Raw genomic sequence first — 27,908 nt, 5'->3', positions numbered from 1 at the left:
CCTTTGCCAGTCGTAGCATAGTTCGCGCCCTTCGGGATTGGTGATGTGTCCTTCGGCGTTGCGACAGCAGCGAGCTTTGGTTCGTTTGTCCCAAAGGAACTCGGACGTGCATTTGTGGATGTTGTGGCGGAATCGACCAAGGCATAGAGCACAGGCGGCTGGTCCGGACTGGCCTGTGCTCGACGGAAAAGACTGCTGGTTGTTTGATGGCTTCCTGCTGGACTGACCTGCAGCGGGTGTGCGGTATGGGTGGTAGCGATTGTCCAAGGTAGGAGGAGAAGGTTCTTTCCCTCTGCTTGAGTTCACTTCACGACCATGGGATCGAGCGTGGGTGTTTGGTGCAGCAATGGAATTCTGCAGCTGGTGGATGATGAAGTCGGGTAGCGAAGTGCGTGAAAGAATGCGATAACGGTGGGAGCGAGCAGCATGATAAGCAAGTTTGTTGATGGCGAAGAAGCCGGAAGCAAGAAGGTTCCAAAAGGATAGCGTAATGGGCGGCAGCATGGAAGAAGGAAGCGAGCGTGGTGATGAACACGCGCAGATGGGAGCATGGAAGAAAAGAAGGCATGAATTTGTTAGTCATGAAGTGATGACTCTGCAGAAGTATATACCAATTTGATGCTCTCATCACGTTCCGCTTCCCAGACGTCATCCGAGAGGGTGTTGTACAGAGCGCTGTTGAAAATCCCGATGTTGAAGCCTTGGTTTTGAGCCAGACGGTCATGCCATTCCCGTCTGACGAACCCTGCGTAACGAAGTAAAGTCTTCTCGCCACGAGTTCGCATTCGGTGCTCGTGGTTGGTAATGAGAGTGAAGAAGAGCGCTAAGGCTTGCTGGTGCTTGTCTGGCCAGCCGCATTTGTCTATATGGATCAAGAAGCTCGTTTTTGCCATGTCGAATTGACGCCAAGATAGGTCATGGTCTTGTAGCGCTTTCTGCGAAGCTTTGAATGATGCCATCGGCTTGAACGCGACGTACCCATCAACCTTTGCCAGGCCAAAGGAGTCCTCCGCCGTGGACCTGCAACTGTCTAAAGCTTCCCGGCACCCTTCTGGACTGAAGTACCACAGCTCGACATATTCCATGCTTTTGATCTTCTGCAGTGCATACTGCGAAGGGCGAGGAATAAGAACGTCTGCCACGACGGCTTCGGCATCGAAGTCGTTGATCTTGGGCTTCTTCTTCTCTGCTTCTCGCTGTTCTTCGGCCGCTTCGGCTTCTTTCGCAATGCGTTCTTGATCTTCTTGCTCTTGCTGGACTCGAAGATCTTCTTCAGATTGCTGCTGCCATAGAACGAAGCGTTCTTGGCGCTCCAGCCTCCAACTCTCTGCCATTTGCTCCAGGGCCGCCTCTCTGGTAGGTCCTCCTGCAACGATAGCATTGAGCCAAGCCGCGTAAGCTGGGAACTCGAAGTTCGGCTGCGCTTCGAGCGCTGGGTCAGCCAGTATGCGGTTCATGTGCGATTGGTGTGAATCGGAAGGTTGCTTGGATTAGTTTATCTGTAAAGTACAGCGACCTAAGAGAAAGTAGAAATCAATAGCTGATGATAAAGAAAAGAAAAGGATGGGATACGAAGTCGTTGAGGACGACTAGGCTGAAAACACGAGGACGTCGCAGTACGAAAGAAAGAGTTCGTACTGCATCCGTCGCTTGCGCAAAGACTACATTCTATTCCTCCGCTCGTTCCTCGTTACGTAATAGAATAATCAAACAACACAGATTTCGCCAACCTTATAAGGTAAATATTGTCATACCGGGTTATCCGGTTTTCAGTGATGGAGCGCCATAACGCCAACTCCCAGACAAATAAAACAAGCACGTCACGTCATTTGTCCTCCCATCAATCGATGGAAAGTGCAGATTCTTCAAGGCTGAATGAACTTCCGATATCGACGAGTTGGTGAGGGTGAAGACCCGCAATGTCGAGCTGATTGTCGGCCTGCGTCTCCTTGGTGCAGATAATATTGTCACCGTTGTTCTTCCGTTCCTTTTTGATATTCCTGATGCCAGCGTACTCTACAGTGCATAACCGTATCCAGACACGACAGCTGCTGTATCGCTATTTTGTGCGTAGCGCTCCGATCATCCTCAGCTTTGTACTCATTATCCAGACACTCGACATTGAGCTTGTGTTCTTGCAATCTCATCTAGATAACTTCGCGCTGCTCAATCCTGCTTCGATATTCTTTGCCGTATCTATTGAACTTCATGATTTTCAGTACAAAGCATAGCAGATGATGTCAAGAGATGACGACTCAGCGATCTTGCAGGAGGGTCTTTCTTGGCTCTTCTGATCAGTCAATGTATCTGAATAATCTGGCCTTCAGTCTCCAAGCCAGACTCAAGCAACAGGGTGCTCTGTCTGACCTGGATGAGGCCATCGAGCTTTACAGAGTTGTACTTCCATTCCGTTCCCCTGGTCATCCTGGTCGATCCATGACTCTCAACAAACTTGCCATCGGCCTTCATGACAGATGGAGGCGGCGGCTCCCCGTCTGACCTGGATGAGGCCATCAAACTCCACGCTGCCACCCTAGCACTGTGTCCCCCTGGCCATATTCCTCAATTGGAGTATATCAACAACCTTGCCACCAGCCTTTGTGACCGATTTCAGCAGCACGGAACCCTGTCTGAACTGGAAGATGTCATCGAGCTCCACAGAGCTACACTCATATTCTGTCCACCTCACCATGCTCTTCGATCCAATTATATGAACAACCTTGCCGTCAGCCTTTGTGACAGATTTAGGCAGCAGGGCGCTCTGCCTAACTTGGACGAGGCCACCGAGTTCTACCGGGCAGCACTCGCACTGCGTCCCCCTGGCCATTCTCTAATTCATGTCTCAACGACTTTGCCAGCAGCCTTCCAACCGAATTCGTGGAATGTGCCGCCCCATCTGACCTGGGCGAGGGAGGCCATTAAGCTCCATCTAGCTGCAGTCGCACTCCATCCCCCTGACAATCCTAGGCGATTCGTATTTTTCTACCACCTTGACATCAACCCTGAAACCATGTTCGAGCAGTAGGGTACGTAGATGAGGCCTATAGGCTGTATATGCAGCTCTCAAAAATCTCATTCAGTCTCTCGCCGATGAGGTACACCCGATGAACAGATCAAACACCATTTTACCTTGCTTACCGTATTCGTTCACATATGGCGCTTAGTTTGAGACTAATTCGCTGATCTTTTAAACATTTTCAGTGCCGAACTTATACTCATGTCGGCATAAAGTACCATATAGTTTTCTTGAAACAAATTCAAGTGATTCTCGTATATGTGTATAGATGCCAAGATACTCAATCCAAACGGTTCAGCGAAAACTGCTCCGTCTTCTGGAGCAGCTCGCTCATGTCGCATCGCCCAACTGGCCTTCCGTTGCCTCATGCGTGGCTTACTTCACCAATTGACCATCTTCTTCGGTCTGGGTCTTCGCCCGTTTTCAAGGCACTTCCCTCGTCGTGGGATGCATCCGAAGTTGACGTCGTTCGCGCGTCGCTGCTGTTTATCAAAGCCACGCAAGAAATTGTGGTGCGATATAGCTTAAACTAGTTCGCTCTGAAGCGTTCAGAGATGGTTTCTGCTTGCATAAAAGTGTTCATGCTCGAACACGGCCAACAGCAGGAATATCCCTCACCGGCAACAGGAGACGGAGAAGAAGTGTTCCGAGACCTCATTGTTTCGAAATTATTGTCTGACCTCCTGGCACCGTCCACCCTCAGTGCTGCTTCTGCTTCGTCGCCCTCATCCAAATTGCCTGATATTGACCTAGAGCAGGCCTCTCTGCCATTCCTCGGATCGGGCACACTTTTTTACCAATTTCACACAGACTTCCTGGCACTATACGACGCTATCTCTTTCTCACACCCAACCTTCGCATCCCTTCTCCTTCCACCTCTCGCGCTAACCTACCCCATCGACTATCGTCGGATACTATGGGCAGACTTTGCGCATGTGTTGTGTACTGTACGTACCCCTGTGGACCAGGTCATCGCAGGGGATCTCAGAGATTTCCTGTACCCGATCGAAAAAGGCGAAATGATCGGAAAATACGCCGGTGCGCTTCTCCAAGGATCAGTGGATGGATTCCTGCGCCTTGTTGCGGTACACCACGTGGCATGCAATATCTGGCCTGATCTTCGGTCCGAGGAAGTTGGGGCTGAGCAAGAGGATGCGGCCAAGATGCTGTTGAAGATGATGGTAGAGAAAGGAGATGGACGCGTTGTGCGTGAGGTGCTGAGGTATCGACAGGTTCGTGAAGAAACGGTTGTTTATCCCCCTGCTTGTTTTGAAACAAGTGGGGAATGGATAGCAGACCGAGCAGAATTTGCCCGGCAGGCGTTGGGCAGCGAGTTGCATGCAAGACTTGAGGGCGTATTTTATGGCTAGTGTGAGTTCTTTGACGTGTATACATTGCTGTTGCATATTCTAACGACCAGATAGAATTTTGAATGTTCAAATGAGGTATATGAATTACATCCGGGTATCCGTGTAATATTTATCACACAGCAAGATGTATTGCATCTCATCTATGCTTATCGTTCAGAAGCTGAATGTGATCAAGGGAAAGAACACGCGAATCATATTATTAAGTGCTGACTAGCGAAAGGCAGACAACATATTAAACGAGAGTTTGAGCAAAACCCCGAAGGGGTTTTCGACCGAAACATGAGACAGGTCTCTTCTTAGGAGGGGCAAGAGTGAGCTGAGATTCCCTATAATTAGGAGCGTGACGACGCATCTAGCGTCAGCTTGACCCCAAGCTTTAGGAGACAACGCGGAACTTACGAAAATTAAGGTAGCGCATAGCGCATAAACAGTTCTAAGACTGGGCGGTCCTGTAAGTAGGGCACTAGTATCACTGCATGTCAACGGAGATATAGAAGGAAGGCGTCGCTTGACCAGCGTCCGATTGTTTTTACCGATTCGAAGGGTACCTAGGGATTAGCATGGGTATCCTCAACCCACGTGGGTCGTGGGTGTGGGTACCTCTGGGGTATGGGTGGGGGTAGGCACTTAGGATACCCACACCCCTACCCACACCCACACAGTGGGTATGTAGGCAAAAAAATTATCTTTGCACTGTGATATGTGATTCAACTTTGTCAAATATGCTAGTAGTGGTCTCAGTGAATGGTATGCCTAGGTTGAATAGCCAACAACTTCATTTTCAATAATACTATCTTTGTCATCTATGTTGATTCCATCTATCATGTTACATGTAGACTATAGAAATACAACTTTGAACTTTGGTTCAGTAGTGTTCAATCCTTAGGTTACTGATATGTCAACTAATTGATAAGATAAACTAGCCATAGACTCACCTTACATAGCACTACAATTTTCATCAAGATACGTAATGATAATAACAACTTGTGTTTGGCCAAACTCATCAATATGTATTTTTATTTTGCTCAAATTACTACTGATTAACAAAATAAGACTCACAACAGACTTGTCTCAACTAGTATTACAAGGATAATGTCAACTTTTATTGTTGCATTTTTCAGAGACTTACTGGTGTTGGGTTTTTATTTAGCTTTATCTCTCTCAAATGACTGCCAATTAACAAGGTGAGACTAGCAGTATATTTGTCTCCAGTACTACTACAACATTCATTAAGATATCTAAGTGTGTAGTACCAATTGTTCATGTCGTACCCATGGGTATACCCTCTATGGGTATGGGTATGGGTAGCCATCCCTGGTACCCATGAATAAACCCACACCCACCAGTGTGGGTGTGGGTTTTTGGTGGGTGTGGGTGGGGGTATCACCACAGATACCCATGGGTATACCCATGCTAATCCCTAAGGGTACCCCCCTCAATAGGTATTCCAAGGTCCCTCCGATGCGGATGCCATGGCCTTTGAGAGCTCCTCCACCCAAACTATCACTGGCTGTCTGCAAGCATTGCAGGAATTGCGACCTCGTCAACGGACGTAATCCTGACTGATGTCTCCAGCTAAATAAGGCATCTCCGGTGGACGGTTTGTTAATGTCGAGGTGATTTTTCATGGCAGCAAGGGGATCAATCGTGCCCGTTTGAGCAGCCCAATAGACATCTTCACCAGCGAGTGCGACCTTGGTACGAGGTAAGTGGAACACGGTTACACAGAAACCATTGCGATCGGTTTCGTCTCTCATGTCGCTTACCCATACGTGTACCAGTGGATCGAAGCTTCGCAGAGAGGGTACCGTAAACTCGCCAGTGCGCACGAGTGTGAAGAAAGAAGTGGTGAGTCATCAGTAAACTACTTGGCGCTGTACAGTGCTGTACAGCGCTGCACAGTGTGCAAGCTCTACAGCTTGGTCCCAATTAGTCAGTTCATCACAGTAACACTTTGCGCTGTGGATCTCTGTACAGACACCCACAGACCACACAGTAATTACGAAATTCTACCTAAATTGCAATTTTTTTTGCTGTCCATCTTTGTACAGACACTCACGGCGCATCCAGAGAATCGGAGCTGTACAGACATTGCTCACTGTACTGCTTACATTACACTGGACAGAATTTAAAACAAAAATCATATTGAATCACATGACTATGACAGACGGTACTAGATCACGATCAGGAATACAATGATATGGTGCGCTAAAACAATAAATGCTCGGTTGATATAAAACAGGACGAAACGTTAGTCGAGAAGAATCTGCAGGTGGTCGTGCCTCGCCTCAACAACTCCTTTGAAATTCATAGCTGCAGCCCTGTACAAATGAAAATCAGTATGAAAATTTTCACAGAGTCAAGATCCTTGCCATCCTGCTGCAGCCCATTCTTGCAGTTGAGCTAACAGTCTAGGCCCATGATACGCATCCTTGAGGATACATTTGAGCAATTCCAGCATCTGACAATAGATAGGTCCGTAGTCCTTCATGGAAAAATTTGGGTATGACTTTCCGTGTCCATTCTTTGCAAGGCCATTGAGGACACAATTGAACTAATAATAAAATGCAAAATTAACATACAATATCGGTAAAGGAGAGAAAGTTACCGCTGCAGCAACCAAAGCCAAACATGAAAGTGGCAATTCCATGCGGAAGATCTCCGGCATCCTTCGCGCAATTTGGTATGGTCCTGTGTAGAAGAATGAGATGACGGTTTCACGAAGGGCAGGATGAGCGAAGTTTCGTGTTCTCCCCTGGCAATCTTCCATTAGTACAATTGCAATCAGCACCAGATCACTTACCTGTTCATCCACCCCAAACCGTAAGAAAAATGATCCTTTGATTAATTCAGCTGCAGCATGTTCGATCCAAGCAGCATGTTCTTGAACGGGGACTGAAAGCGGAGGAACAAGCAAATATGATACTGGTACAGTGCTTATGGCAGTGAAGGTACAACAATTCAGAGGGTGAGTCTGAACAATGTGTTGGGTCTTGCAGAACCTAGCTGCTATTCGACCCTAAAGGGTTTCTGGACCAGGCTCAAGGCTCAGAGGAGAGGAAATATCATAGAAAACTACTGAGCACTCAGACTCATACTGGTAACTGGTGAAAAGATTGATTGCTTATGTAAGCTACAAAAGTGCCAACATAAGGTAAGGTAAAAACAGTCTCTACAAGCCCAGCCAGAAATGAATCCCTACAGCGGTCTTCTTCAAGTCAGATCGCCAAGTTGAAAGATTGTCGTACAGCTTTCAGTATAGACCGTCATTGAGGTATCAGCACAAAATGAATTATACACCTACCAACCGAGTCATATTGAATTTTTGCTCTGGCCAAACCCCTGCATCACAATATGACAGATGAGTTCAAGAACGAATAAGAACGAATGAGTACTTGCCAGCTTCAAATTGTTTGCCGTTTGTATCCCACACGACCAACACTGCACCAAGAACTTCAGTTATTGTTCCTGGTAGATTCTTCCCCAAAGTTGGAAACGGGTTCTCCAGGGCGTGTTGCACACGACATTCTGCTTTGGCATCCTCCAGAAAACTTTTCCAGCGCAGCCTGTACCAAGATAATTGATTGGGCATTGGCCCACCATGCGATGACCTGGATTTTTTGTTTTTCGATGGCTGAACACTAGACTCGGTCACTTGATCCAATAGTTTGAGGGATTCAGGCTCAGGAAGGCGGGGCTTTCCATTTTTCTTATGGTGGCATTGCAATATGTTGTCGGGCTTTGAGGTAATGGTCTGCTCAATCATGAGTGTCAATTAAGATGATCTCCCTGATCTTACCTCCATGTGTTGGGACCGTTGCCCTTGCAGTCCTGGTGAGCCATCCGGAAGGCCCTTAAAAGAAAAGCAATGTAAGCATGATACAATTGAATGATTGGATCATACCTTAGAGCTTTTGTTCCGCTGAACAAACAATTTAAAATGAGAATTGGTCTCGGCCAGACTAGAAAACTTACTGAGGTTTTATCAAGGCTCGTTTGGGCAATCACGTCATCTTCATCACGTGAGTACTGGAATTCAAATTCAGGTGTGAGAGCGCGAGCGACTGCAGGTTGTGAAGGTAGTGCATCTTCTAAAAATCCTACAAAATTGAATTAGTGAAGAGAAAAAAATTGCTATGAAATATTTACCTGGATGTTCTTTCTGGCATCGGCCAACCTCCCCCCAATCAAAATCCTGCGAGCCCTTAACCGTGTCGTTGTTATCGCCCTCCTCTTCGTCCTTTACGTCATCCTCTTCATTGGCATCTTCATTGTTGCTGTCATCACTATCATCACTTCTGCTACTGCCTTTGGAGTCACTGTGCTCCTCGGATCCTAGCAGCCTCAAACGATACTGAGCCCTAACAGCATCATCCTCCTGGCATAGGGCTGGATCCAAGTTCTGCTCCAAAAACACGGACCTTGGCAATACCGGACTTTCAGGGACAACATTCTGGGCGTGCCGTTCAGCGATAGCATCCCTGGCTCGCTGCACTGCGACTGTGTTCCTAGCTCACTGCTCTGCGATTGCATCCCTAGCTCACTGCTCAGCGATTGTGTCCCTAGCTCGCTGCTCAGCGATTGTGTCCCTAGCTCTCTGCTCAGCGATAGCATCAGGAGCGCGCTGCTCAACGACCTTTGTCCTAATGGCGACATATGGGTCGTTCGATGCCTGAAGATTGAGCTCGGTAGTATCGGAATGAGCGATTTCTGTAGTGCTTGGAGTAGCAAATCTGAACCTTCCACCAGGTTGCTGCGATGTAAAGCTGGGCCCTGTGTGAATGATATCCATGGCTGGGACATCTGGATGGGTATCTAGATGTGAGCTATATGGTGGAGGAACCTCCTGCAGGCCAATCAACGTAAGTAACAACATTAATTAGATGCTTACCTTTGAAGACTTCTTTCGACCTTTACGACACGGTTCTGGGGCTTGAGGATTGACTGGAATGTCGGGGCCAAGAGACATCGTCCTACCTCCAGTTCCAGCATTAGGGTGGCCAGAACGCCGGGGTGCATTGTCTCCCACTTCTGCTGCAATGAGGCCAAGGGATACAAGAGGTACCGCACCGGGTACTTCAGCAACGTCTGCAGCCCGAGTCTTCTTGGGCAAGCCAGCCTTTGAAGCATCAGATCCTTTGCACTTGGACCTTTTCTTCTTGGGACTGGTGATGGTGCGAGGAGGCATGACTGCAAGAAAGAACGCAGGAGAAGGCGACTCTAACAAATTAGATCAGACTCACAAGGGTTTTATATCATGCGCGTACTGTGCGATATTCACATGGCTAGCAAGAGAAAACTTCATCATTTGTAAGGCCAATAGTAATAAGGAAACACACCTAAGTCATCACGAGGATTTAATATCATGTCTCGTGCTCAATATTCGCATGACTAGCGAGAAAAACTTCATCATTAGTAACAGTAACAGTACTAAAGAAACACACCATGACCTGAGCCGATGTGCAGCCGTCAGGTCATCTTTGGAGGAGGAGAACTGCACATTTTTAATGTCCGAGTCCAGCCTGCGGTCCGCTAGAAAATGTACTAGAAAAACACGTCAGTTAGTAGTAGTACTCTAGTAAGTGCCAGACTCAGATTGCTGATCACATGAGTCAAAATCTTATGTAATCATGTCCAGACGTCACATAGTAGTAATCCGGCACAGAGACTAGTAATAGATCGATTGTGAGCTTGAGAGAATGATATACTAGTAGGAATAAATGAGGTGCTGGTAAGTAAGTGTTGTAAGCACATCTTGCCCCAATCTCCAAGTCACTGGCAGTAGTAGACGATCAGCGAGGTTCTAAAAATACTAAAGTCAAGCGGCATGCTATCCATACATCAATAAAGAAGAATGACAGCTGAATATGCGTAATGAGTGGGTGCCCAAATTAAACGATCTTTCATACATACAAGCTCCATGTCTGGTCATGTGTCACTGCCTGATGCTGAGGAGTCGGACTCGGTATCACCATGGCGAGACTTTTGCTGCTTAGGTGTTGTGGCTGCCACAGAGAAAGACTCTGAAGCAATCTGTTTGCCCTTGACACGACATGTGAGAATGACAGCATCATTCATGAACATGTTCACAGTAGATACGAGCTCCTCGTCGTCAGGAAGCTTGTCGAGATGAGAGTTGAGTACACCAAGAATGGTGTCAAAGGTGACGGGGTGGATCATGTTGTCCACCAGAACTCTACACCACTCTATTGTGAGGGGGATCAGGGGGTTGAAGTATGGGTGAAATTCGTCTATAAGATGCTTTCCATCTGTCGGATTCGCAAAAAAAGTGATCTTGAAGGTGGCGCATGACCCCAGGTCAAGGTTGGTCCATTGATTTAGTAATGAATTGGGCGAGCATTCCTTGTGCACCATGCTGTTGGGACCACAGAACTTGATGCAAGCCCATGCGAACACAAAAAAAAGGGACTCCAGGTCATCCGAAAAAGTTTGAAGGACGTATGATACAGGTAGCGCTTTAGAATCAGAGGACGATTTCGGGGTTTTCAGTTTTTCGACTGATTTGCGTCCCCGAGTCGCTTTTTTCTCCTGAGATTCCAACTCAGCTTCCTGCTGGATGACTGAGACTTGGTTAAGAAGCCCGCGTGACATGAAAGGGACCGTGCCCTGGCAAATGAATCAATAAACTGAATATCTAATCAATACTAAGTATACTTACTGTACCACCAAGGGGATATTTATGATCTGCAGCGATGCAAACCGCAAACTCCCAGTCAATAAGAAAGCCTTCCCTGCCACTAATGTCGTCTAGGATCATTGCGTTGTTAAGACTACAATCCTGATGCAAAATCTGATGTTCCTCCACCGCAGTTTGTTGAACTAACATTAGAAAGCATCAGTTCAAGACGCCCCATGAATTACTAGATAGTACTTACTCTTAACAATATCTCTTAGTGCTCGCACAAACTCCTTAAGTGTTCGGAACATGTGAAGGGGGCGACCACATGGCTTCAAGACAGGACGCACATGAGTGCGACTAGTGCCCTGGGTGCTCCGGCATTCCTTTTTCCGATATTTTTTGGTAACATCAGGCATGCCATCTGACCGTTCAACGATCCAATAATCTACCAGCTTTGGAATGCCAGGGACACCATCCATCAACTCCAGCATCTTGATCTCGTTCAGGACTACCCGATCATCCTTATCCACAACCCAATGGTCTTTGATGATACAGTCTTCATCATCTAAGGTGACTAAGTAGCAAATGGTGCCACGACCAACGAGGCCCTGGCTTGTAAAAAGAATTCTCTTTATGGTGTAGATTGTCTGCCCTATGTGGATCTTGCCGCAGGGTTCAGGTGATTGAGTAGAATAGGGGAATTGGGAAGGGAGAGGGGTAACGGAATAGATGCTCTCGGTCATCTCAGCCTGGGGTACTTGGGATGCGAGGCTAACAAGGGGACCGCTGTGGGTTGCAGTGGGGTGCACTGGGGGGGGAGGGGCGGGGAAGTACCCTTCATCCATTGAGTCATGTGTGGGAGAGCCGCTCGGATTCCCTTGCATTGAGTCATGAGTAGAGTCATTAGAAGACTCATCAGAGTTATCGGAGATTGATGATTCAAGAGCATTGCTTGACACTCCGTCGGGATCCTCGGAAAATGAAAGAGAATCGGAGGTGGATGCAGCAACAGCATTATCTGTCGTAGTACATCGGGCAGAAGCATTTTTGATGGGACGATAGACGCAGATATCTTTGCTTTGGGATACTGCAACAGTCCTCGAGAAGGAAACAGTGGGATCATAGCCGACACACTCCAGACTCCCAAAAGTAATAGCCGCGATGATATGCGAGAATATGTCAGGTTGTGTGTAGATATTGAAGCGAGGGGACACAGCACCACCAGAGTGATCATACATCAAGACTCTTAGGTGGCGATATTCGTCTGTGAATGATAATATGAGAGCAAAGCGCCTCCAGGGCTGCTCACTCATCATAAGGTAGGCATGGGTATCTGCAGCCTTCCCAAGTCGCATCGCAGGCTGGTAGCGACTGTGCGTGAGTTCAGCTGAGACTCTGATGTTTCCCCACTTTGCTGATATGTTGTCAGATAGAACGATATCTGGCTTGCACTTGATGTCACTGCCGGGCAATGCCTTATGTGCATTGGCTGCACTCCATGAGCTAGTTGCAAAGCGCATGGCTACTAGTTTGGGCTGTGACGCTGCAAAGCAGCCAACCAGAGCATTGAGAAATGCTGCAAAAATTTCTTTGTGGGTTGCTTCCTGTGGATTGTTGCTCTCTGACAACTCAACCTGACCCAGAAGGCTGCTATCATCATCTCCAGGTGGGTCGACTGGAAGAGCCCAATTCCAAGTCTTCGCTTCAGTGTCGTACAGTGGCACTAGGGTATCTGGTGATGTCTCGCTGAATTTCTCATTGATGTGATTGTTGCGATGAATGATTTTTCCAAAAGGTATTTTAAGGTCGCATACATTGGGAAGAGGTTCTGTGAAAGGCTGGAATATTTCAGAAAGTAGGTGTCCAAGCAGTTGTGAGGCCTCTGGTGAACCCTCGTGAGTGACTAGACGATTAAGCTCGTCGGACGTGATCTTGTTCATAGTGTGAACGTCGGTGACTTCTGGGATAGACACCAATGACAATAATTTGATTCCGTTGTCAATGGTCCTGAAAAAGAATGCCATTTTTTGTACTTGAACAATGGACAAATGATGGGCGCTCAAGCTTATCGCCACATAGTGACAGAATTCTCAGAACTAGTGATCTAAGAATAAAACAGACTAGAATAACCAAAGGCTAGACCGCTCAACCAATCCGTTCATTGCACAGTATGAAAGTCATAAGAAACAAGGTAACCCCACATCAAAAGCTACATAGAAAGAGGAAGATACGTGTTCTTGTCCCAATACTTGTTGAGCCAAAATTGTGAAGCATGCTCCATGCTGTTATACAGGGTGAGACGGTTGTCCGCTGTAGAAACAACAATACAACAAGGAACAATGATGCTCCTAACTGTATCTAAAAATGTTGTAGGTCAAGCATTGCCTAGTCTGCTATGCTTGAGGTGGCAAGCGCGTTCGACCCTAGGGGAAGCGAGTGCAGCAAAGATCTACAGGTACGCGCTGAAGCGAAGCACGAGAAAGCGCAGGTGCGCGCAAGGCACGGGAACACGCGCGCGTATTAGCGCGAAGCACGGGAAAGCGCGCGCGCGTATGCGGAAATTGATAAAGACTAAGCTTAAGTGATAATATGATGCAAGGTAGGAGAAGAGAGATGCGAAGTGTAGACAAATAGACTTCTACTATGTTCTGCTAAGTAAAATGGTAGGTGGTAACTAGTAAGTTAAAGGGAAAGTAAGTGAAAAGTAAGTGGAAAACTTCCTTGTAGTATGTACTGCTGGCACTTATATAGCGCGCCTAAGTGCGGTCATGCGGAGCCGAAGCGCTACCGAGTAGGTATGTAGAGATATATATAAGTAAGGGTCCATGATAAAAATAAGGTGGAATAATATACAAATGAGAGAAACAGAAATATACGCACTAGAGAACTTGGAGGACAGTGGATGGATGCATCTGGATGGCTGGCGCTATAGGGCGCTCAAGCGCGGGAACGCGTTGTAGAGACTCGTGCATCTCATAGTGTGATATGGCACTTTACACTAGGGAGTATACAGCACCAACTCGCAGCATCACTCTGTGTACCATCCACAGTGATTCCTATATGACGCGCAGCTTTCCTGCGCAACGCGCACCATGCGCGCACCATTCCCGCGCTTCACGATGTATACGCGCGCGCACGTTCCCATGCTTGCGCGCCCTATAGCGCCAGCCATCCAGATGCATCCATCCACTGTCCACCAAGCTCCCTAGTGCGTATATTTCCATTTCCTTTATTAGCATAGTTCCACCTTTATTTTTATCATAGTTTCTCACTCATATATATTTTTACATACCTACTCGGTAGCGCTTCGGCTCCGCATGAGCGCGCTTAGGCGCGCTATATAAGCGCCAGCAGTACATACTATTATGTACCTTACTTTTCACCCAACTTTACCTAGTACTTACTACTTAGAAAGTCGCAGTAGAAATCTATTCATTAGCACAACACATCTCACATCCTTTATCTTGCTTATATCTTCACATAAGTTTAGTCTCTCTTATTTCTGCTTACACGCGCACGCTTTCCCGCGCTTCGCGCTAATACGCGCGCGCGTTCCCGCGCCTTCGTACCTTGCGCGCACCTGCGCTTTCTCGCGCTTCGCTGAAGCGTGTACCTCTAGATCTCCGCTGCACCTGCTTCCCCTTTAGGGTCGAATGCACTTGTCCTTTCAAGTATAGCAGACTAGGCAACGCACGACCTACAACTTTTTAGATACAGTCAGGAGCATTTCTTTGTTCCTCTCAGTATTGTTGTTTCTACAACTGGAGCCCACCGCGAGGGGAGCAGTCAGCAAGATCTAGTTTTGCGCATCTTAACACATACAGGTCAATCTCTTTGCATTTTCACAAGCTAACCAGTTTCTAGTCACGCATTCTCGCGCCTTGCGCGCGCGCTTTCCCACCCCTGTGCGCCTTGCGAGCGCACCTTTGCACTTAGCGCAATTCGCACATATAAGGTCAATCTCTTTGCAAATTCAGAAGCTAACCATTGTATAGTCACGCACTCTCGCGCCTTGCGCGCACACAATAGTTCCCACACCTCTGCGCCTCACGCGCGCGCCTGTGCCTTTTCACGCCTCAATGCCTTATAGAATGCCCATCCGCGGCACCGCAAATGCGCCCAAGTTCAACGGCACTACAGACAACCTCGCTGAATTCATTGACACATATGAGCAGCTCGCTGATGAAGCAGGACTCCAAGGACTTGACCGCATCAAAGGTATTATCCGCTACCTTGCATGCGATGATCGAGAACTATGGGGAGGCATGCCAGAAGCGGCAGTAGATGATTACAGCACCTTTTTAGATGAGGTGAAGGTAATGTATCCTGGATGGGATGGTAAAAGACGCTACGCGCTCGCGGACTTGTGCGCCATCGCGTGCGAATACGCTAACAAACCAATGCCTTCTTGCACAGAACTCAGCAATTACCTGCGCGCATTCAGGAAGGTTATGCAGCCACTCATGGACGAAGACTGTATTGGAAAGGCCGAACGCGACCACTTATTCATGGAAGGAATCCCTAGCGATGCTCAGGCGCAAATCCGCTTGCGCCTTATGATCAAGTTCCCTGACCACCACCCATACGACCCATATCCATTTATGGACGTCTTTGCAGCTGCGCAGTTCCTATTATCTGGGCGCGCTTTTCCCGCGCCAAGCGCACCAGTAAGCGCACCAATTAGCGCGCCCACTATAGCGCCAAACACGCCAGTTAGCGCACCAGTGGCTAAGTGCCAAGATCGCTATCACGCGAGCCACGCAACCCAGGATACGACCACCAGTACTAATGCGACAGCAGGACTCTTCTATTGCGCACCCTCAGAGGTTGCACTTGACAAAAGGCCACCAGTTCCTATTCTTGCGCCTCGCGCACGCGCCTTTCCCGCGCCTTCGCGCAATTCACACACACCTCCACCATCAACTATGCCAGCATGCAAAGCTATACCAGACTGTATCACTCTAGATCACGAACTCGAGCGCGTGCTCGCGAAGCGCAACCAGACGCGCACTGCAGGCGCCTCTTCACCATCATCCTCAGCAGCACCATCTCCTTCACAATCCGCATCATCACCATCACCATCAATCGCGTCAGAAGTCAGGGATGACTCTAAACATCTATTGCACACTAACGCGCCAGTTGAAACACGCGCACCTATCGCTATCGCATCGCACGCGCCTATCGCTATAGCCTCGCCATTAGTCAGGGATGACTCTAAACATCTATTGCACACTAATGCACCGCTAGAAACACGCTCGCCCCTCGCTATCGCATCACTTAAGGAAGAAACCTCGCCAATCGCACCATCACCATCACTGCTCGCATCATTAGAGGTCAGGGATGACCCTAAACATCTATTGCACCTTAGCGCGCCTATAGAGGAGCCTCCTACCGCATCAGAGGCTCAAGTTGCACCTTGCATCAACCAGAGTTTGTCTCTGGAAATTCCAGATGTCACTCGCGATCACGCGCACATCGCACTTTTTGCTTCCAGTGACTATCGCATGCCAGTAAAGCATCCATGCATCACGCCATCTAACCACCAAGCAGAGCATGTCTCAGGCGACCCTGGCGCGACTCAGGAGCACCATATTGTGCCTGAGGACGCGCAATGCGCGCGCCTAGAGGCACGGTATATTTTTCCTCATCTTGTTTCGCATTTTTTGTCTTTTTCATGTTTGAAGCTCTTAAGGAGCTATATGACGCTTCCAAACACTTTAGGTTCATCTTTGCACCACCCCTTGTTCACGCGCCATGATTACGCGCATCGCGCAATACGCGTGCGCATTCCCGCGCCTTGCGCACTCATAATTTTAGCAGAGTTTTCACGCTACCGCATTTCTATCGCTTCTCCCCTTCTAAACCGCATTTCTATCATTCAACACAAAGTATATTTCAATCAGCCATCCAGGCGCGACTTAGGCGCGCGCCTGACACATACATATGCGCCTAACTCCCCTATCATCATCTTTAACTTTGCACTTCCCACATTTATTCACATTCTGCGCGCTTTTGCTTACCATGTCAATTTCATTCCTGCGCGCCTTGATGCGCACTATTCTCCTTCACCTATGCGCCTATTGCGCCTTGATATACCACCCTTACAGCCCATTGGCGCAACATTTGCGCCTAATTCTTCACTATACATGTCTCTCGCTAATGCATTTGCAGAGAAATGGCCGTTCCTCGCGTGTTCGGCCAAAATAATTAAATTCGCGCGAAATCGCACCAAGGCGCGCACATCGCGCGCATCCTATCAGCTTGTAGGGCGCCCCTACACCCCTTGCAGCGCCTCCCATTGGCGCGCCTTCAACCTGCAGCGCATTGTGCAGGAATTCATTCTGCCAGTTACAAGCCCCCCCCAAGCGCGCCAGCCTCGCTCATTCCAACCCTACCTTGGGTAAAGCGTCAGCTCGCAAGAGACGCGAAGCGCGCTAGTCACGCGCACTCGCACGCGCTCAAGGAGGAGGATCAAGCGCCTCAGCCGCGCATCAAAGGAGGAACATATACCAACACTGTTTCATAGGATATTGTTTGTTTTACCCTGGGTTTCGTCCAGCGCTCTTTCATTTCATTTTCTCTCATTATAACACTGTCCAAAAGACTAATAACACACTGATATATATGCATATAGGGATTGCCTAGAAGAACATAGAAGAAAAACAACCATAGATCGTGCCCACCTAGCTCAATAGTATTATTTTCTCTTCGCACGCATGACGCGGCACCATGCCCCTTTTTACCTTAGAACGCGCACATATGCGCGCAGTCTTCCCACGCTCACACGCACATACGCGCGCAATATTCACGCGCCCATACGCCTCGCGCGCGCACACATGCGCGCTTCCCGCGCCTTGCTCATAGGAAGGTGTAGATGTTGACAGCTGCACGAAGAAGACAAGTCGGATAGGACATCCGCAAAGTCTACCATTTTCCCTTCATATTTTCACATATAGTTTTACTCACAATGTTCAAACCTTTAGCATCTAATATTTAGCGCGCCTAGCAGGACTTGGTCTGGACATGGATTGGATCGCTCTTGGACCGCACCACTTCGCATCATACGCACAATACAACACATGCGACACTCACGCGCTTTCTCGCGCCTTGCGCGCGCGCACTTTCTCGCGCTTTATGCCATATGCGCGCCACATCCATATCACTCTCACATCATCGCCTCACACCCAGGGAACACTATTCACACCAGAGTCACCCTTGCAATTCGCCATGCTACGCTTCATTCCCGCGCCTTCACGCATAGCGCGCGCACATTCTCGCGCCTTGCGCGTACCATGCGCGCAACTTCCCACGCTTCACGCACATCCACGCAATAATTCCTGCACTTGCGCATTCATCGCCCAACGACCCAAGCATCATACAGGCATCGCGCACACATACTATCACGCAAAATCCTCACCATGCGCGCGCTGAGTGGGGACACTCAGAATTTAAGTCCCTGGGAGATGTAGAGACTCGTGCATCTCATAGTGTGATATGGCACTTTACACTAGGGAGTATACAGCACCAACTCGCAGCATCACTCTGTGTACCATCCACAGTGATTCCTATATGACGCGCAGCTTTCCTGCGCAACGCGCACCATGCGCGCACCATTCCCGCGCTTCACGATGTATACGCGCGCGCACGTTCCCATGCTTGCGCGCCCTATAGCGCCAGCCATCCAGATGCATCCATCCACTGTCCACCAAGCTCCCTAGTGCGTATATTTCCATTTCCTTTATTAGCATAGTTCCACCTTTATTTTTATCATAGTTTCTCACTCATATATATTTTTACATACCTACTCGGTAGCGCTTCGGCTCCGCATGAGCGCGCTTAGGCGCGCTATATAAGCGCCAGCAGTACATACTATTATGTACCTTACTTTTCACCCAACTTTACCTAGTACTTACTACTTAGAAAGTCGCAGTAGAAATCTATTCATTAGCACAACACATCTCACATCCTTTATCTTGCTTATATCTTCACATAAGTTTAGTCTCTCTTATTTCCGCTTACACGCGCACGCTTTCCCGCGCTTCGCGCTAATACGCGCGCGCGTTCCCGCGCCTTCGTACCTTGCGCGCACCTGCGCTTTCTCGCGCTTCGCTGAAGCGCGTACCTCTAGATCTCCGCTGCACCTGCTTCCCCTTTAGGGTCAAATGCACTTGTCCTTTCAAGTATAGCAGACTAGGCAACGCACGACCTACAACTTTTTAGATACAGTCAGGAGCATTTCTTTGTTCCTCTCAGTATTGTTGTTTCTACAGCGTGCGCGTGCATATACATCGTGAAGCGCAGGAATGGTGCGCGGGAAAGCTGCGCCTTGTATAGGGATAGCTGTGGGTAGCACACAGAGTGACGCTACAAGTTCGTGCTATGCACTCCTTGGTGGAAACTGCCATGTCACGCCATGAGAGGCATGAGTCTCTACACCGCACTTGCACCGAAGCGAGGGACAAGGTTCACAGGTGATCTAAGCTGCATCACGGGTATGATGTCACCCACCCAAGTACCATTTGAGCGTTTTGCTCGTTTGAGCAAGTGGAGCTGCGTACTTGGCTCACGATCATTGGTGCCGGAGCTTTGAGGAACAATGTCAAAGCGATGCACGTATACCAGAAAACGGTCCTTCCATGACCAATTCGTGCCACTCTTTCCAATAGGATGCATGATAAGCCTGATTTGACCAATAGTATGACCTGTGACTTGACAATAAGTAAATATTCAGCGCGACATGAGAGCATAATGTACCACGAAGACCACTTGTGGGCCATAAGCATCCCGCATCGTTGTTAATGATAACTGTATCATACCGGCCAGAGGTCCAGGGATCAGAAGGGGGTGCACAGTTGAGGGTTTGCGCAGGCCGTATGATGCTAATGTCGTGGAATTCAGTGTCCTGCAGCCGAAGTTTAAACCAGACCTGTAGCGTGTCAAAGGGAAGTGAAGCAGCGGGTCCAGCTCTTCTAGCCCCCCCAATAGTATGGACATGATCTCTCCCATGAGTATCCTCACAATGAAGAAAATTGGTAATGGCTGGTCGTAAGTCAGCAAGGTCAAACTTGATGGCAGCATCATCAACAGATATCTTTCTAATGGAGGGGTCATAAGCGAAGTGAAATCCTGTGCGTTCGACAACAAACAAACACAATGGCATAAGGACCATCCTGATTTCCCTGTACTGGAGGAACTTGGTGATTCCGAAGTAATTCGTGATTGGACGTGAATGTCCAGGGTATTTGATCGTTGCCAGAAGGTCTATTGGGATATCGTGATCGTCGTCTGCATCGAAATCGACATTTTCATCGACATCTACATCTGAACCATGCTGCTTTGAGTCTGGCATATTGTTGAGCAGACTCATAGCAAGGTCAAAAGCGGCCAGCATCATGGCCTCTGGGGTGTCAACAATATAGCTCGCGAGCGGTGTAAAGCAATAGCGACTGTGCCCAACAGGGTCTGAAAGCATGATCCCTTCGCGAGTGGCCAACTTGAGTGGACGTAGAACAATATCCAAGCATTCGTGAATGAGGTGATCTTCAAGTATGCCTCACATGCATTTGTTCTTATGGATGAATCTTGGGACAGGAAGTAGAGCGGTGAGTACAAAGGCATTCGAAGACGACTTGAGTCGCATGGACATGTGTATGTTAGCAAGACTAACTAGAAGGGGGTGTGCAACTCTGTCGCCCGTCATGGTCGATATATTCGTCTTGTCAGAAGATAAAATGGTCCTGAGGAGTGTTGCACCTCTTGGTAGGGCTGACTGTCCAAAAACAGATAAGTATAATGACTCGCACAAATGAAACAATATGTACCTGCATATTCCACACGTCATCGCTGGTCATCCATTCTGAATATACACGGCACAGCTGCTGCGCAGTGGTATACACCCTGCGAGGTGTAAAGTCTAGCTCATCATGAAAGGCAGGGTGGTTGAGAAGACTTGAAACACAATCTAAGGGATCACACCAATACAAGACAACAGGTGATTTCGTGGGATGCATTGTAGGTATTGTTTGAGACATCCAGCGTGGACCGCTGGGTAACATTTCCGCTCTGCCGCATAGTTCCTTGGCCGAACTGAACGACAACGGAAGGGTCTTTATCTGAACGAGACACTTTCAAAAATTATATATTATCGAAGAATTTATTACTACTCACCATCTCGAGCGAAAGGAAACTATCTATCTTCCCCATGCTTAACCCTGAGTGAAGCAACCATGACCCAACCTCCCAGTCTCTCTGGCCACTGAAAGGATAATATGGATTCGTAACACGGTGTTTGCTGTTCTCGTCCATATTGAATAAGTCCAGGAACGTGTAGCCCCTGCCGTATGATTGTGCACAGTCAGGATATGAGTCCATAACTTCCGAATCGCGAGTTGGTGTTTGCTCGTCATGAACCTGGTCCTCCATTCTACTCCCTTGGAACACCTTATCCCAATTTTCAAAACCACCAGACTCCATGTCAGAATTATTTACTCTGATGTCTGACTCATCCATATTCACAGGATTATTCGATTCATCCAAGCATATCAGATTCTGCAGCCAAGTATTGCAGCCAGAGCGAGGTTGGCTCATATGTCGAGCGACAGCGACATGGTCCTTGAAACTGCCCTTGCCGCACGAAGGACATTCTAGAAGTTGGAGTGATGACATAGTATTGATGTGCATGTGAGATTCTGAGTTCAAAGTAAGCTATGATATCCGGAATCAATAAGCCATATTAGTTTTTCCAAAACACTCATGTCCGAGTCAAGCCACACACCAATTCATCTAAACATTTCCAGTGAAGTACCATCAGCGTCATGTATGTGCCCGCAATACTCCAACAAGAGGCAATCAAGCCGAACTCTGGGTGACCCTGGCAGTGGTGGTATCGCTGACTTGTATGATGTCATTGACGCTATTGGGTTAATGGTAAGTGACTGATATGCGAGTCTTACAATGCTTGTTAACGTGCATACAGACCATCGATGATGTTGACAACCTTGAAGCAAACCTCATCATGGACCTCGCAAGGGCCCGACACGATGTATTTGTAGCAGAGAAAACACTTGCGGATTGTGTTGTCCGAGAACACGAGGTCATGACCAATCTTTCGAAATATAAGTCCGCCATTTCTAAGCAGAAGCTTGACAAGGCGGATGTAGGACTAGGTCATATGTGCATCACATTCAAAAAACACGGACTTTCTCACTGCTCAACGCCACCCAGTTTCCATGGTAAGTGCGCTGTAGGGATTCATTTCTGGCTGGGCTTGTAGAGACTGTTTTTACCTTACCTTATGTTGGCACTTTTGTAGCTTACATAATCAAGCAATCTTTTCACCAGTTACCAGTATGAGTCTGAGTGCTCAGCAGTTTTCTATGATATTTCCTCTCCTCTGAGCCTTAAGCCTAGTCCAGAAACCCTTTAGGGTCGAATAGCAGCTAGGTTCTGCAAGACCCAACATATTGTTCAGACTCACCATCTGAATTGTTGTACCTTCAGCGCCTTCGTGTACACAGCACTACCAACTAACACTTGTATCGTAGACTCATTCACCGCATCTCAGTGCCATGTAACCATACAGTTGGACTAATGTTGAGTATCTTACGTTGTATCAAATAGCTTGTATTTTGTGGTACTGGTAATATAGTAAATATGGATATAAAATTCTGCTTCATGCACTTGACTTGGTGGATGCTTCAAATTGTGTGACTTTAAATTTTAATTCTAAGTACTTTGAGGATTACGAGTTGAAGTAATACTTAGGCCTAGTAGCGCTCATGACTACTAGTAACTATAATAGTATCTTACTGACAGACACTGTGAGGCTGTACGTCCTGTGAGTGCTGTGCCTCTGTGGGGAACTGTGGGGAACTGCAGAAAAGTGTCGATACCTGGGAGAAATTTGCTGTGAGCGCTGTGCCTCTGTGGGTTACTGTGAGAACTGTCGAAAATGTTGATGTCTGTGGAGAAATTTGTAGTTTACTGATGGAGACATGTGTATACTGCAGCATGTAGAGGTGTGGATAGATCTAGTGCTGAGTGGAGGCGAATGATGAGTGATGTGGTGAAGGGTTTTCGTTTTGGACGTGTGGAAGCTGCAGGAGTGAGACATTTGCCTCCTTCTAGTGCTAAGGATATCTGATCTTGTTCAACTCACCAAGCTTGGCTGTGTAACAGGTGCCAAGCTCTCACAGAATATAAGTAGTTCTCGAATGTCTTCCCAGAATATAACCCGGCACAGGAAGCGATGAACATGAGAATCAGGATTGAAGATGCTGGGCAGCATTGGGACTCTGGGATGTTTCTGGAGTGAGTTACAAAAGACATGGAACACCAGAAGACCTGAGCTGTAGGATTCTCTGGTGCTGGGAGCATGGGAGTGCACAATCACGGTCAGTATGCGGTCGAGGTCATTCTCGGATATTGTTACTGGTGAACCTGCGTGATCTAACAGCGACCTTGATATTCCTGGTACCCATAGCCTTAGCCTATCCCGCGCTAAACAATGTGGTCTAAGAGGCAATGTGACGGGTGTTAAGTCTGGTTTGTAGGGATGAACTGATGCTCTGGCAGAGGAGACAATGATGGGGGGTGGTTTCATGAACTTGGTGGGTCTATTCCTGCCAGAAATCTCGTAGTTGGAGGAGTTGTTCTCCCCAGTATCCATCGTTCTCTGTGTCAACCACTTCATCAACACTTTGCTGCATATCAACGACACGGGGATGATCAGATTCGGTGGAGGGTTTGACGTCAATGAGAAATTGACAGAGATCTCCTGGGAGGTCGATTGGGGGTAGGAGGAACCGACGTGGAGGGAAGATTCCTCGTGATGGGTCGTCTGCTGGGTCGTCTGTGCTAGGTACGTACTGCAAATGGAAGGAGGTTTCACCACCAATTGACTCCAGCAAGCTGTGGATGCAACGAAACATGAGGTTGGTGGCTCGGTTGCAGCTGCGGTGGTTCTTCCATCCATTGACCACTCCCTGGTTGTCACAGAACAACCGGAAGTGTTTGTGGATGTTGGGTTGACGACTGTGGAGGATGGCATGTACGAGGAGTTCAAACCCCACGCACTCAGCCCACCCGATGTCATGCTGACCTCTGCACATTTGCCATCCGGGCAGCAGACGCCAGGCTCGCCAATACCCATTGAGAGTAATTGCAATGCCGAAGGATGTACTTACATCTGAGAAGGCCTGTAAGTCGATGAGGGAGGAGGGTTGTGTGATGGGGCATCTCACGAAGGAACGATTGAGACATTCTTCCCACCACTCGAGCTCTTCGTTGAGATGATGACTGGAGTGACGTGGCACGAAAGGGCTATTGTGACTGACTCCGAGCATGGTCTCCAATCTGCTGAGGTACGCACGTCCTGCTGGGACCACCAGACATGAGTGCAACAATTTCCCGTAGAGCCGTTGGATGTCGAGTAGTGTGTGCATCGCGTGTGAGCGCCATTCTGCAATGGCAAGTAGATACTTCGCTTGTTTCTCTGGAGATAACCGGACTGATAAGTGCGAGATGTCCCAGAGGAAACCCAGATAGAGTGCCACGAAGCTGAATAGCGTGTCTTTTGTGAGCTCCCACGGTATTCCCAAGAGACGAGACAGTCTGGTGATGTCTTCGAATGCAAACGTGAAGTCTGCGTCGATGTCAGACCTTGGCAAAGAATCAGAAAGATCACATAGGGGAAACTTGCAATTTTCTGCATGGATGTCAAAGCTGCCATCATCCAGAGACCCACTTTCATACCACAGACACCCTCCTGACTGTGACTTCCCATTGGCCTCCAGGAGATCGTGCAGGTTTTTCCGATGTTCGTTGTAAGTAAGAAGATGCTCACGTCATATGCGAAAGAATAAATGATCGTCCACCCATTTGGCCAGGGGTCCGATTCCAGCTGCACGAAGTAAGTCTGCTCCAGCATCAGCAATGTGTCCATAGACACCAGCTGATGGACCCATACCGAAGGATACACAAGTGTCAATGCACAAATCGTCATCAGGAAGGTGAACCATGGCTGCTGCCCATTGTGAGTGATGTATAGGAATGGTACGATAAGCTTCAGCGACGTCGCACGTGGCTGCTTGAGAGCCAGGTGGAAGAGAACGAATGATGGTACATATGGTATCGAACGTTCCCCAAGTGCAAGGGAAGTCATCTGAATTGACGCTGGAGTTGATGGAAGCATTAGGATGAGCCAGAGATGTGTTGGTGGGGAATGAAAAATTCTGGATAACACAGAACTTTCCAGGTTTTCCCGCTTTGGGGATGATGGAGATCGGAGATGATTGGAAAGGACCCAGAAGAGCATTGAGGCTGTCTTGTGAGAACGGGCCAATGTATCTTCCGGTGGCAAGCTCACGTTCCAGAATTTTGTCGAAGGCAGTGCGAAAGATGGTGAGTGATGCACTATTTGGGGGAGATTGTGTGTGAAGAACGATGGGTATGTGCAGGTTGAATCCAGACCGTAGACCTTCTGATAGATCGGGATACTCATTAAGAAGATCGTATTTATGAAGTTGAAGCTCCCATTCCCGATGATTGTAAGGTGTGAGTGGGTGAAGTTTTCTGAGCGCGAGCGCACGACTGAGCTCCGTGTGATGTGGCAAGACACCCGGAGCACACATGGTGTTCGTCATGATGCCGACTGCTGCATCCACATGATCTTTGCCAATCGACACAAAGTGTTTTGTACGAGTTCCGTACGAGCAAGGACTTTCCAGAGCACGTTGACGAGGCAAGAAATTTGTTGTTCCATAGGCGTTCGGCGACACATTTGATGAATTTGTGGCCATGGGTCCCCAGACAGACGGCGCACACAGCTGGGGCGCAATTGCCATGTGCACTGTCTTGAAAACCCAATTGGTTGCCAGAGGTGTTGTGATTGTCCCTTGGTGAACGCGAGCGCCTTCTGGCAGATTGAGATGGTGACCTCTTCAAACATCTCGAGCTGTGCTGCAAGGAGTTATCTCTGTGGTTGCTGCGCGACTCTTCCCTTGAGTGTCATGGCTGGAGATGGTATACACAAAAGGCATAAATGCAAACGCAGACGCAAGGTATCACAAGGATGAGTAAACACGTTGATGGGTTCAAAGGACCAATCAAGGTAAGGCATTACACGAAAAAACACCAATTTGAATATTTTTAAACACGATTGGTTCGATGCAGTTGTGAGGTGAAAAGGGAATGCAATTAGAAAGATTTCAAAGTAATTGAAAAAGGAGGTACTAACCTGAATATCCTGTCTGTGCACATTGGAACGAATGAGCGAGGCACGATAAACTCTCTCGAAGGTGCACGCAAGGGTTGGCTCGTCGATGACTGAAATATCCCAAGCACCTTTTGAGGATGGAATAGCATTGTGCCACGCTCTGCGTTGCTCTTCCTGGAATAGCATGATGGCTCGTTGAGCTAATAAGTCGCGAGAGTTTTAGTAACGATGTAGCATGATGGCTCCCCAGAATTGGGCGAGCATCAGCACACGTTGTTGAGGCCAGTCACGCTCTTCTAGAGCCGCAACTATGCGAGGAATAGCTTGTGCGAAATCTGCTGGGGATAAGTGTCTATCCACTATGACGCCTGATGCTGGTTTAGAGGATGCAGAGCTTATCCAAACTGTGGAACCGTCTTCGCCGGTGGTAGGAACTAAGCTATCGTCATCACGAGTGCGGTAGTTGACCATTGCATCATCGAGTCCATGGTTCGTCCAGTAGTACAGTTCTATATACTGACCTTTGTCCAGTTTGCGTATTGCAAACTCTGAAATTAAAGCTTCTTCGTCATTGGCGAAGGGACGCGGGCGCATGGGTATTGGAATGTGTTTTAGACGGTTTTTCTTCTTTTCATCCGCGCGCGCTGTAGCTTCTTCAAGTTGCAAAGCTGCTTGTTGACGTTCCTGGTCTTCTTTGTCTAAGCACTGCTTCTCTGCTTTCAGTCTGTCGTCTTCGGCAAGTTGTTGTTGCCATTGTAAACACAAGTCTTCGTTGGTGGTCACCCATATGTTGCGAAGGGTGTCAGCAGCCTGGGCTTCGGTGACGTTGGCAGTCACCATGCTGATCCGACTGACTCGATACCTTTCGGACATGAAGTCGGGGCAAACTGAAAACCTAGGATCCGAATGGAGTCTATCCATTGTAAATTTTTGCGGTAAAACTGCTGTGGCTGTTTTTCGATGTTTTTAAAAGTAGACTAGAGCAGAGTATGGCTAATGATGATAGCACGAGGCGAAATGCTCAGTGTATGAGCAATGATAGGGAGAGGAAGAGAAAGCGTGAGTTACTCTTCTCGAAATGGCATAGACTTCGTTCTAATCACGTGTTTGTTCCTCACACTTTGAGAGAACACGACCTTTGGAGAATCCTGATGCAGGCGATGGATCGTGGTGATAAGATGAATCGGAATCATTGCTTGGGAAGAATGTCGTCGTGAGATTTCGAGGTCAACGCACGAGAACAACAAGAGCTGTAACACTCGCTCCTTGATGATCATGATGAGCACTCCGCACTGAGCCCACCCCTTCGAACTTCCAAATTCAAAGATGTAATGTCAAATGATGACTTTTCCGAATGCCGAGGTGAGCATGCTGTGCAGCGGGCTGTGCATGTGATGGTTTCATTTGATGTCTAACCATGCACAAGTACTTCAGAGACACTGCACATCCAAACGGCGTATGATATTGCAGGTAGGCTAGCCCGCATCTCAAGCTGAAGACGGTCGGCGTGATTCGTAATAGCTGAGTTTTTTTTTTCCTCTTAATTGAGTTCATTATCCTCAAGTTGGCCCATTCGTGAGCCGGTTGAACCTGTTTAACCAAGTTGGATCGATTCGCGACGCTGGGCTGCCGCGTCATGTACTGCTGTCTGTTCGAGCATGAAGCTGA

General features: G+C 48.0%; 11 protein-coding genes across 11 annotated transcripts; 3 read left to right on the top strand and 8 right to left on the bottom strand.

Annotated features, from left to right (window-relative positions):
• Nucleotides 1-75: 75 nt before the first annotated feature.
• On the bottom strand, nucleotides 76-1,623 carry F5891DRAFT_1037545 (uncharacterized protein). The gene is made up of 2 exons (XM_041361871.1): nucleotides 1,573-1,623; nucleotides 76-1,516 (listed from the first exon to the last, which is right to left on the bottom strand). The coding sequence occupies exon 2, from the start codon at nucleotides 1,455-1,457 to the stop codon at nucleotides 576-578; it is 882 nt and encodes a 293-aa protein (XP_041225214.1). The 5' UTR covers nucleotides 1,458-1,516; nucleotides 1,573-1,623; the 3' UTR covers nucleotides 76-575.
• A 465-nt stretch (nucleotides 1,624-2,088) lies between these two features.
• F5891DRAFT_390102 (uncharacterized protein) lies at nucleotides 2,089-3,041 on the top strand. The gene is made up of 2 exons (XM_041371654.1): nucleotides 2,089-2,274; nucleotides 2,328-3,041. Exon 2 carries the CDS (start codon nucleotides 2,468-2,470, stop codon nucleotides 3,023-3,025), a length of 558 nt encoding a protein of 185 aa, XP_041225213.1. The 5' UTR covers nucleotides 2,089-2,274; nucleotides 2,328-2,467; the 3' UTR covers nucleotides 3,026-3,041.
• Nucleotides 3,042-3,348: 307 nt separating this feature from the next.
• F5891DRAFT_1189445 (uncharacterized protein) lies at nucleotides 3,349-4,386 on the top strand (the record flags this gene model as incomplete). Its single annotated transcript, XM_041367170.1, has 2 exons — nucleotides 3,349-3,483; nucleotides 3,550-4,386. The coding sequence occupies 2 exons, from the start codon at nucleotides 3,349-3,351 to the stop codon at nucleotides 4,384-4,386; spliced, it is 972 nt and encodes a 323-aa protein (XP_041225212.1).
• Nucleotides 4,387-5,672: 1,286 nt separating this feature from the next.
• Nucleotides 5,673-6,143, bottom strand: F5891DRAFT_1189444 (uncharacterized protein; the record flags this gene model as incomplete). The annotated part of the gene is made up of 1 exon (XM_041367169.1): nucleotides 5,673-6,143. The coding sequence occupies one exon, from the start codon at nucleotides 6,141-6,143 to the stop codon at nucleotides 5,673-5,675; it is 471 nt and encodes a 156-aa protein (XP_041225211.1).
• A 602-nt stretch (nucleotides 6,144-6,745) lies between these two features.
• Nucleotides 6,746-9,574, bottom strand: F5891DRAFT_1189443 (uncharacterized protein; the record flags this gene model as incomplete). Its single annotated transcript, XM_041367168.1, has 11 exons — nucleotides 6,746-6,940; nucleotides 6,995-7,141; nucleotides 7,190-7,281; nucleotides 7,691-7,728; nucleotides 7,782-8,140; nucleotides 8,186-8,239; nucleotides 8,291-8,308; nucleotides 8,362-8,486; nucleotides 8,536-8,894; nucleotides 8,931-9,232; nucleotides 9,278-9,574. 11 exons carry the CDS (start codon nucleotides 9,572-9,574, stop codon nucleotides 6,746-6,748), a joined length of 1,986 nt encoding a protein of 661 aa, XP_041225210.1.
• A 740-nt stretch (nucleotides 9,575-10,314) lies between these two features.
• F5891DRAFT_1189442 (uncharacterized protein) lies at nucleotides 10,315-13,050 on the bottom strand (the record flags this gene model as incomplete). The annotated part of the gene is made up of 3 exons (XM_041367167.1): nucleotides 10,315-11,013; nucleotides 11,066-11,226; nucleotides 11,283-13,050. The coding sequence occupies 3 exons, from the start codon at nucleotides 13,048-13,050 to the stop codon at nucleotides 10,315-10,317; spliced, it is 2,628 nt and encodes an 875-aa protein (XP_041225209.1).
• A 6,406-nt stretch (nucleotides 13,051-19,456) lies between these two features.
• On the bottom strand, nucleotides 19,457-20,417 carry F5891DRAFT_953478 (uncharacterized protein; the record flags this gene model as incomplete). Its single annotated transcript, XM_041375189.1, has 2 exons — nucleotides 19,457-19,728; nucleotides 19,781-20,417. The coding sequence occupies 2 exons, from the start codon at nucleotides 20,415-20,417 to the stop codon at nucleotides 19,457-19,459; spliced, it is 909 nt and encodes a 302-aa protein (XP_041225208.1).
• A 162-nt stretch (nucleotides 20,418-20,579) lies between these two features.
• Nucleotides 20,580-21,691, bottom strand: F5891DRAFT_1189439 (uncharacterized protein; the record flags this gene model as incomplete). The annotated part of the gene is made up of 3 exons (XM_041367166.1): nucleotides 20,580-20,795; nucleotides 20,848-21,138; nucleotides 21,194-21,691. 3 exons carry the CDS (start codon nucleotides 21,689-21,691, stop codon nucleotides 20,580-20,582), a joined length of 1,005 nt encoding a protein of 334 aa, XP_041225207.1.
• Nucleotides 21,692-21,844: 153 nt separating this feature from the next.
• On the top strand, nucleotides 21,845-22,272 carry F5891DRAFT_1189438 (uncharacterized protein; the record flags this gene model as incomplete). The annotated part of the gene is made up of 3 exons (XM_041367165.1): nucleotides 21,845-21,952; nucleotides 22,002-22,191; nucleotides 22,250-22,272. The coding sequence occupies 3 exons, from the start codon at nucleotides 21,845-21,847 to the stop codon at nucleotides 22,270-22,272; spliced, it is 321 nt and encodes a 106-aa protein (XP_041225206.1).
• A 3,268-nt stretch (nucleotides 22,273-25,540) lies between these two features.
• Nucleotides 25,541-25,867, bottom strand: F5891DRAFT_953473 (uncharacterized protein; the record flags this gene model as incomplete). The annotated part of the gene is made up of 1 exon (XM_041375188.1): nucleotides 25,541-25,867. A coding segment is annotated over one exon (327 nt), but the record flags the coding sequence as incomplete, so codon positions are not given.
• A 592-nt stretch (nucleotides 25,868-26,459) lies between these two features.
• Nucleotides 26,460-27,161, bottom strand: F5891DRAFT_953375 (uncharacterized protein; the record flags this gene model as incomplete). The annotated part of the gene is made up of 1 exon (XM_041375177.1): nucleotides 26,460-27,161. One exon carries the CDS (start codon nucleotides 27,159-27,161, stop codon nucleotides 26,460-26,462), a length of 702 nt encoding a protein of 233 aa, XP_041225204.1.
• Between the last annotated feature and the right edge of the window lie 747 nt (nucleotides 27,162-27,908).

The sequence above is a fragment of the Suillus fuscotomentosus genome (genome assembly GCF_016647785.1).
Source record: "Suillus fuscotomentosus strain FC203 chromosome Unknown F5891scaffold_31, whole genome shotgun sequence".
Lineage (NCBI taxonomy): Eukaryota > Fungi > Basidiomycota > Agaricomycetes > Boletales > Suillaceae > Suillus > Suillus fuscotomentosus.
Note: the sequence above shows the minus strand (reverse complement) of the source record. Positions and strands in the feature narration are given on the sequence as shown.